Source organism: Dama dama, chromosome 4 (assembly GCF_033118175.1).
Source record: "Dama dama isolate Ldn47 chromosome 4, ASM3311817v1, whole genome shotgun sequence".
NCBI classification, from domain to species: domain Eukaryota; kingdom Metazoa; phylum Chordata; class Mammalia; order Artiodactyla; family Cervidae; genus Dama; species Dama dama.
In genome coordinates, this window is record NC_083684.1 from 70,746,010 (window position 1) to 70,755,578 (window position 9,569).

The following is a 9,569-nucleotide window of genomic DNA, read 5'->3' on the forward strand; positions in this document are numbered from 1 at the left end:
CTGACCGACATAAATCAGGTCTATATATGTGTGAAACTTTGAGCTGTGTATCCTACATCCCTGTAGAATATTTGCTCACTGAGCCCAGCTGCAAAGACCTCCTCAGGACCCATGATAACTGCCATCTCTCTCACGCTAGGCTCTTAGCGCTCGCTGTCCTTTCTGCCCCCAGGGCTGCTCCCCTCAGCTCTGTGCATGTACAGATCCTCTTCATCTTCTCCGTCTCTGTTCAAACAGTGTCTTCTAGGGTCATGTCCCTCGTGGTCAGAACTAACGTAGCCAGATACCACCCCCCCACCCCATCTAATTCTTGGAAGTTATCTTGGAATTCAGACTTTGTTTAATAAAGTCTATTTCCACCTATAACTCTGAAGCCCATTGAAATAGACACATTCCCTCATAGTGCCTGATACAATCTTTTCCCACCAGATACTTCCCACCAGAACCAGAAGTTCTACATCCTAAGGGGTTTTGTGAAGAACACACGAGTTAACACATGGACGTTCCTAGTGCCGGGGCTGGTGTACAGGAAGCACTCGATAAATGTGGGACCGTGTGTTCATCAGCTTCGGCGTTTCTTAAATATTTCTTCATTTATTTTCGGCTGTGCTGGGTCTTCGTTGCTGTCCTTGGACTTCCTGTAGTTGCGACGAGTGGGGGCTGCTCTCTAGGTGCGGTGCACGGCTTCTCCCTGCAGGGGCTTCTCCTGTTGCAGCGCATGGGGTCTAGGGTGCTGGGGCTTCAGTAGTTACCAGTTCCTGGGCTCTAGAGCACAGGTTCCATCACTGGGACATGGGCGCTTAGTTGCTCTGTGGCAGGTGGGATCTTCCCAGAACAGGGACTGAACCCGTGTCTCCTGCATTGGCAGGCAGGGTCTTGACTGCCGTGCCACCAGGGAAGCCCCTGTTTGTTTGCTAAATAAATCCAAAGCCTCCATAAGAGGTTCTTCTCCCTACATGCACGTTACCAAGTGGGTGAAGCCCAAATGCACTGTCATCTTTGCACTCAAGCTACCTGTTAGCGTTCCCTGTTGGTTCACTCATCTTCATCACACCACAGTCGACACCCCCAGATGCTGTGTTGGGATCTGAGGACTGAATAGACAGATCAGATCTGCTCTCATCAGGATCTTCACGATGTCTTGGGACAGCTTGGGAGACACCTCCTGTGGAACTGGTGGTTATGACGCCTCCACATCAGAGACTATCCCACAGCTTTTAAAGGGATAAGGTCAGCTCCAGGCTGCTACAGAATCAGCTTCAAGACATGTTATTAGTGAACATTCAGGATGCAGAACATGTGTCTAGTATGCTGCTCTTCGTGTTTATCAGGGCCACGCATCTATAAACAATGGTGATGACAAGATCTATTTCTCGGGACCTCCCTGGTCATCCAGTGGTAAAGAATCTGCTTTCCAATGTAGGGGACATGGATTCGATTCCTGGCCAGGGAACTAAGATCTCACATGACTCGGGGCCAGGAAGCCCAAGCTGCACAGAAAGAGAAGCCCGCATGCCACAACAAAGACCCAGGGCAGCCAAACAAAGAAAACAAAAATAGAACCAAGATCTATTTCTTGAGGATCCCCCAGGAGACTGGTCAGGTGGTTGCCTCAAAAGAAGGTCTAAGGACAAGGTGTCAGCAGTTAGAGGGACATTGACTTGATTTTTTTTAACCTTGAGATGTATTATCTTATAAGAGTAAGTGGCAAAATACAGTGCCTGTTGCTAATGAGAATGGAGAGAGAGAGACTGTCTCCGATCATAGGTAAGAACATTGAAGTGACGGTTGTCAGGCCACATAAGGTCTTGGGACCAAATATGGCAGCTGCAGTTTTGAACATCATCTGGCTGGTGTTGGTCGAAGAGAGAATGGCCAACTGGCTCCTTGCACACCGTCTTCTGTTGACAGGCTCACTTAGCGTTGTGCAAAACAGTGGTCACTACGGAAAAGGGCTGGGAAGGCTTGGCCCATGACAAGTGGTTGAAGGACAGGAGACCCTTCACATTTGCAATTGAGATTCCTTTGCTCAGAATGCCGTCCCTATCTTTTCCCGTGTGGGGTCTCTCACCGCTAACCATGTTAGCTTTTGTAATCCCCAGTGCCTTATCTCAGGGTCCTTCATGCGCTTCACCACAACCTTAATCCCTTCAAAAAAGCTTTGCCTTTTATTGGCTTTTTTCTTCATTATCTGTTTTCCTCACAAGTCAGCACACTGCAGATACAGACTGTATCTTTCTTCTTCACTCATGTATTCTTGAAAGCGTTAGTTGCTCAGTCACATCTGACTTTTTGCGACCCCCATGGACAGTAGTCTGCCAGGCTTTCCTGTCCATGGAATTCTTCAGGCAAGAATATTGGAGTGGGTTGCCATCCCCTCCCCCAGGGGATCTTCCAGACGCAGGGATCTAACCCTTGTCCCCTGCCCTGGCAGGCAGGCTCTTTACCAGTGGACCACCAGGGAAGCCCATTCCTGAATTAATAATCAACTCAATAAAAGTAGATAGGGCACCCATGGAAAGTGTACGGAAAAGGAATGAAATAATTATTTCTCCTGCCATGAAAATCAGACCTTCAAAGACAGGACCTGAGCCATACTAATTTTTTCTGATTTTCAGAGTAGAAATGAAGGGATAAATTAAACAGGAAAGGGGGATTGACTTGAGATATATATAGGGCTTGAAATCTATAAGCCTTGGAAAGTAACTGGTTGTGGTTGGCAGTGGGGGCTAAGGGGAATTTCAGGTAATTTTCACATTAACCTGATAAAAACAGTGTTTACCTATTGAGATGGGGATGACAGGAGAATCAGAGCTGATTTGAGTTTAATGTGGAGTGAGTTAGAGAGGCTTGGGGGGCTCCTTAATGAAGAAATTCTGAGAATCTAAGAAAGTGAAAGTGGTAGTTGCTCAGTCGTGTCCGACTCTTTGTGACCCCGTGGACTGCAGCCCGCCACGCTCCTCTGTCGGTGGGATTCTCCAGGCAAGAATACTGGAGTGGGTTGCCATTTCCTTCTCCAGGGGATCTTCCTAACCCAGGCATCAAACCCGGGTCTCCTGCATCACAGATTCTTTACCATCTGAGCCAGCAGGGAGCCTAAGGAACCACTTAAATTTAGCAAACCAAGCCATGCGGAGTGCCCAGTCTGGAGACAGAGGTTTTGATGCTTCAACTTTTAGGTGTCATTTTCAGCTGAAATAGGTTGATACTCTGGACATTGTCAGTAGCGCTGCCCTAAAAATAGGGGTGCAAGTATCATTTCACATTATGATTTTCCTGGGATCCAAGTCAAGGAGTGGGCTGGTTGGATAGGTAGTAACTCTGTATTTAGTGTCTCTGGTCAGTGGTTGGTGAGAGGTGATACCTCACTATAATTTTGATTTGCATTTCTCTAAGATTTCAGGAGGTGAAATTTTTCCACTAATTTTTTTTTAAGCAGTGTGAGTAAAACTGACCTCTCCAGAGTGGCCTCTTGATTGTCTGCCCTGTTTTGAATCTCTCTCCAGGACCTACCCGAGGATCTTTGTTGAGGACAACTGTTTTCTCCCTCTGTCCTCCTGGCTGCTGAATATGAAGAGCCCAGTTAAGAGATGTTTTCAGTTCATGTGCCACGTGTTTTTTTTTTGTTTGTTTTTTTTAGTAGTTTAGTTCTTTTTCCCCTTTGGAGTAAACTTGATTTCTGTTGTTCTGTTTGCTTTGGGTTTGCAGGAACTTGATTGAGTTCTACACAGATGTACACCTATTCTGTTCTTTTTAGGGGTCTTTTCCCATATAGGTTCTCTCAGTGTGTTCAGTAGACTTCCTTGTGCTATTCAGTAGGTCCTTTTGTTTTATCTTTGATAATAGATAGTGTGTATGTGTTAATCCAAACCTCTTAATGTCTCCCTTCCCCTACCTTTTATTTTGATTATCATAAATGGGTTTTCTCAGTCCATGTGTAGATGGACCAGCTACTCTTCATTTTTCTATTGATGGACATTTTGGTTGATGCTGTCAATATTGTCAATAGTGCTGCCTTGAAAATAGAGTTGCAAGTATCATTTTATATTATGATTTTTTCTGGCTCTAAGGCAAGGGGTGGGCTTGCCAGATCATGTGGTGGCTCTATATTTACTGTTTTAAGGTATCTCCATACTGTTTACCTTTGTGGCTGCACCCACCCATTTCCCTCCCCGCCCACACTGTAGGAGGATTCCCTGTTCTCCTCACCCTCGGCAACATTGAATCTTTACAGCTCTTTTGGAGGATGGCCATTCTGAGTGGTGTGAGTTGAAATGTTGCTGCAGTTTTGATTGGCATTTCTCTAACAGTGACGCTGAGCATCTTTCATGGGCTTTATGGCCATCTGGATGCCTTCTTAAGACAAAGGTCTGTTTAGATCTCTGGCCTGTTTTTCTATTGAGCTGATTGTTTTATGATACTGAGCTGAATGAACTCTTTGCTTGTTTGGAGGTGAATAAATTGTTCTTAAATTTTATCACAACCATTTTTCCCCATTTGAGGGTTGTCTTTTTCTTTCATTTAGAATTTCCCTTGCTGTGCAAAAGCTTTTGAGGTTACTTTTATTGAGTTTTGTTATTTTTCATTTTTCTAAGAGTGAAACCAAAAAGTTGCTGTGATTGATTTCAAAACCTCTTCTGCCCATATTTTCCTCAAGAAGTTTAGAGTATCCATCCCTCCTTGTAGCTCTTTAAGATATTTGGAGTTTCTTTTCTGTATAAGGTTAGGGAGAGACATAATTTTATTCAGTTTTCCCTTGTTTAAGAAATCTGTCCTCTGTTCTGGCTGTTAATTTACATTGCCGGCATCAATATAGGAGAATTAATTTTTCCCCAAAACCTCTCCACCATTTACTGTCTGTAGACTCTTTTTTATTTAAGGTGGAAAGTGTATTTTACTTTATTTTAAAAATTGATTTATTTATTTTAATTGGAGGCTAACTCCTTTACAACACTGTAGTGGTTTTTGCCATACATTGACATGAATCAGCCACGGGTGTACATGTGTTCCCCCATCCTGAACCCCCCTCCCACCTCCCTCCCCACCCCATCCCCATGGCTGTCCCAGTGCACAGGCTTTGAGTGCCCTATTTCATGCATTGAACTTGGTGATCTATTTCAAATATGGTAATATACATGTTTCAATGCTATTCTCTCAAATCATCTCACCCTGACCTTCTCCCACAGGGTCCAAAAGTCTGTTCTTTACATCTGTGTCTCTTTTGCCATCTCCCATATAGGGTCATCATTACCATCTTTCTAAATTCCATATATAAGCGTTAATATACTGTATTGGTGTTTTTCTTTCTGACTTACTTCACTCTGTATAATAGGCCCCAGTTTCATCCACCTCATTAGAACTGATTCAAGTGTGTTCTTTTTAATAGCTGAGTAATATTCCATTGTGTATACGTACCACAGCTTTCTTATCCATTCGTCTGCTGATGGACATCTAGGTTGCTTCCATGTCCTGGCTATTATAAACAGTGCTGTGATGAACATTGGGGTACATGTGTCTCTTTCAATTCTGGTTTCCTTGGTGTGTATGCCCAGCAGTGGGATTGCTGGGTCGTATGACAGTTTAATTTCCAGTTTTTTAAGGAATCTCCACACTGTTCTCCATAGTGGCTGTACTAGTTTGCATTCCCACCAACAGTGTAAGACGGTTCCCTTTTCTCCACACCCTCTCCAGCATTTATTGTTTGTAGGCTCTTTGATAGCATCCATTCTGACCAGTAGGAGCTGGTACCTCATTGTGATTTTGATTCACATTTCTCTGTTAATGAGTGATGTTGAACATCTTTTCATGTATTTGTTAGCAATCTGTATGTCTTCTTTGGAGAAATGTCTGTTCTTTGGCCCAATTTTTGATTGGGTCATTTATTTTTCTGGAATTGAGCTGCATGAGCTGCTTGTATATTTTTGAGATTAGTTCTTTGTCAGTTGCTTCGTTTGCTATTATTTTCTCCCATTCTGAAGGCTGTCTTTTCACTTTGCTTATAGTTTCATTCATCATGCAAAAGCTTTTAAGTTTAATTAGGTCCCATTTGTTTATTTTTGCTTTTATTTCCATTACTCTGGGAGGTGGGTCATAGAGGATCCTGCTGTGATTTAAGTCAGAGTGTCTTTTGCCTATGTTTTCCTCTAGGAGTTTTATAGTTTCTGGTCTTATGTTTAGATCTTTAATCCATTTTGAGTTTATTTTTGTGTATGAGGTTAGAAAGTGTTCTAGTTTCATTCTTTTACAGATGGTTGACCAGTTTTCCCAGCACCACTTGTTAAAGAGATTGTCTTTTCTCTATTGTATATTCTTGCCTCCTTTGTCAAAGAGAAGGTGTCCATAGGTGCATGGATTTATCTCTGGGATTTCTATTTTGTTCCATTGATCTATATTTCTGTCTTTGTGCCAGTACCATACTGTCTTGATGACTGTGGCTTTGTAGTATAGTCTGAAGTCAGGTAGGTTGATTCCTCCAGTTCCATTCTTCCTTCTCAAGATTGCTTTGGCTCTTCAAGGTTTTTTGTAGTTCCACACAAATTTTGAAATTATCTGTTCTAGTTCTGTGAAAAATATTGTTGGTAGCTTGATAAGGATTGCATTGAATCTCTAGATTACTTTGGGTAGTATATGCATTTTCACTATATTGATTCTTCCAATCCATGAACATGGTATATTCCTCCATCTGTTTCTGTCATCTTTGATTTCTTTCACCAGTGTTTTATAGTTTTCTATATATAGGTCTTTTCTTTCTTTAGGTGGATTTATTCCTAAGTATTTTATTCTTTTCATCACAGTGGTGAGTGGAATTGTTTCCTTAATTTCTCTTTCTGTTTTCTCATTGTTAGTATATAGGCATGCGAGGGATTTCTGTGTGTTAATTTTATATCCTGCAACTACTATATTTATTGATTAGCTCCAGTAATTTTCTGATGGTGTCTTTAGGGTTTTCTATGTAGAGGATCATGTCATCTGCAAACGGTGAGAGTTTTACTTCTTTTTTTCCAGTCTGGGTTCCTTTTATTTCTTTTTCTTCTCTGATTGCTGTGGCTAAAACTTCCAAAACTATTTTGAATAGAGGTGGTGAGAGTGGGCAGCCTTGTCTTGTTCCTGACTTTAGGGGAAATGCTTTCAGTTTTTCACCCTTGAGGACAATGTTTGCCGTGGGTTTATTATACATGGCTTTTATTATGTTGAGGTATGTTCCTTCTCTGCCTGCTTTCTGGTTCACAAATCTACAGCATTTCTCTTCGTATCAGCCCATTTCCAAGAGAACTTGGGTTTGCCAGTATCTGAGTTCCCAACACACTGTGAACATTTCCCCAATATTGTATATTATGTGTCTTTGCAGGAATCAGGATGTCGATAAACCTTGTCACTCCACAGACAGAGAGATCCCTAGAGTTGGGCAACATGACGAGGGTCCAGAAATTCATCTTGCTGGGCTTGTCCACGAGCCCAGAAACAAGGGAAGTCCTGTTTGTCGTCTTCCTCACCCTCTACCTGCTGACCCTCCTGGAGAATGCCCTCATCGTCTTCCTCGTCTGCAGCCACGCTGAGCTCCACAAGCCCATGTACTTCTTCCTGGGCAACCTGAGCTGCCTGGAGATGTGCTACGTGTCGGTGACCATGCCCAGCCTGCTCGCCGGGCTGTGGACGGGACCCTACCACGTGCCCTTCACAGCCTGCATGACCCAACTCTTCTTCTTCATCATCCTCATCTGCACAGAGTGTACTCTCCTGGCCTCCATGGCCTATGATCGTTACGTGGCCATCTGCCGCCCACTGCACTACCCGCTGCTCATGCGGCCCCAGGTCTGCTGGGGCTTGGCTGGGACTTCGTGGCTTGGTGGGTTGCTGGTCTCAGTGGCCAAGACAACATGCATTGCCAGCCTATCTTACTGTGGCCCCAATGTCCTCAATCAATTTTTCTGTGATGTCTCCCCGCTGCTCAACCTGTCCTGCACCCACGTGGCCCTGACTGAGCTGGTGGACTTCCTCTCCGCCATTGTCATCTTCTGCGGGACACTGCTGGTCGCCCTGGCCTCCTACTTGGCGATTGGGGTGACAGTTTTCCGCATGCCTTCTGCCACTGCCCGGCGCAAAGCCTTCTCCACTTGCGCCTCCCACCTGGTGGTAGTGGGCATCTTCTACTCGGCGGCCCTCTTCATCTACTGCCGCCCCAGCCGCATCAGATCCATGGACCTCAACAAGGTGCTGTCGGTCATCTACACGGTGGCCACGCCCATGTGTAATCCGGTCATCTACTGCCTGCGGAACAGGGAGGTCCACGCGGCCCTGCTCAGAACTCTCCGCTGGACTTGATCCTGGTTGGGACATTAACCCTCTATCTCCTAATTTACATTTTCTCATGGCTTGAAACACCTTAAGGGATATTGAAAAAGCAAGTTACATACTGAAGGAATACATTTCTCACTTCTCATTATTTCTCACAAAGAATGTGAAAGTGTAAGTCGCTCAGTCATGTCCAACTCTTTGCGACCCCATGGATTATAGCTGGCCAGGCTTCTCTGTCCATGGAATTCTCCAGGCAAGAATACTGGAGTGGGTTGCCATTTCTTTCTCCAGGGGATCTTCCTGACCCAGGGATCGAACCCAGGTCTCCTGCATTACAGGCGGGTTCTATACTGTTAATATATATTAAGGCTATCCAAGAAGCCTTAATATATATATACGAGTTTGAAGCAATCCATGACAAGATCATAGCCACCCAAGGGAAATGTGAACATTGTCTATGAGAAAGTAGATCATCAAAGATGACTGATAAGTGGCTGGTGACCCTGATGACAAGATGTTTTAGTTTATGAGTAAGCCAGAAAAGTAAATCTAACCATCTCATCAGTTTTATTAAGGGAATATTGACAAATATATATTTCCTAAATGTGTCTATATGTCCCCACAAGTAGAAATAAATATGTACAAGGACATTCATTGGATCTTTGCTTGTAAAGAAAAATAATAGGAAACAGCCTACATGTCCATCCAGTGCATAAATTAAAAATAGTACATTCATTGTAAGATAAGCATTATGCTGTTAAAAAGAAATCAGTTTGTATGTTTTGACATGGATATTTGGTTCATATATATATATATGCTAAATTCAAAATAAAATAAAATGTAGTATGAAATACTTTTGTATTTTTTTAATTAACTTTTAAGTTTACAAGTGTACATTGAGCCAGAAGACCATTTTCTCTGCTCTTCAGGTGCCCTGGTGCTTCTCAGAGCAAGTTGTGAACATGTGTTTCCATGAGAACATGCACCCTAGGATTGATTCAATGAAGGCAGGAGCAGTTTCTCATTCCTCTTTTTTTTTTTTTTTTAATTTTTGGCTGCACCCCATGGCATGAAGGACCTTAGTTCCCAGACAAGGAATGGAACCCTTGCTCCCTGCACTGGAGGGTCTTAGCCACTGGACCAACAGGGAAGCCCCTCTCACCCATCTTTATACTCCAGGCTCCAGGCGCAGGGCTAGGAATTTGGGAAGGGATCCATGAATGCACAATGGCCTCAACTAAGGGTGGGTCTGAGGTTAACTTTCTTCTTGTGTG

General features: G+C 43.5%; 1 protein-coding gene across 1 annotated transcript; it reads left to right on the top strand.

Annotated features, from left to right (window-relative positions):
- The first annotated feature begins 7,356 nt into the window (after positions 1 to 7,356).
- LOC133055243 (olfactory receptor 6Z7-like) lies at positions 7,357 to 8,322 on the top strand. The gene has a single exon (XM_061140658.1). It carries the CDS (start codon positions 7,357 to 7,359, stop codon positions 8,320 to 8,322), a length of 966 nt encoding a protein of 321 aa, XP_060996641.1.
- Positions 8,323 to 9,569: the final 1,247 nt, after the last annotated feature.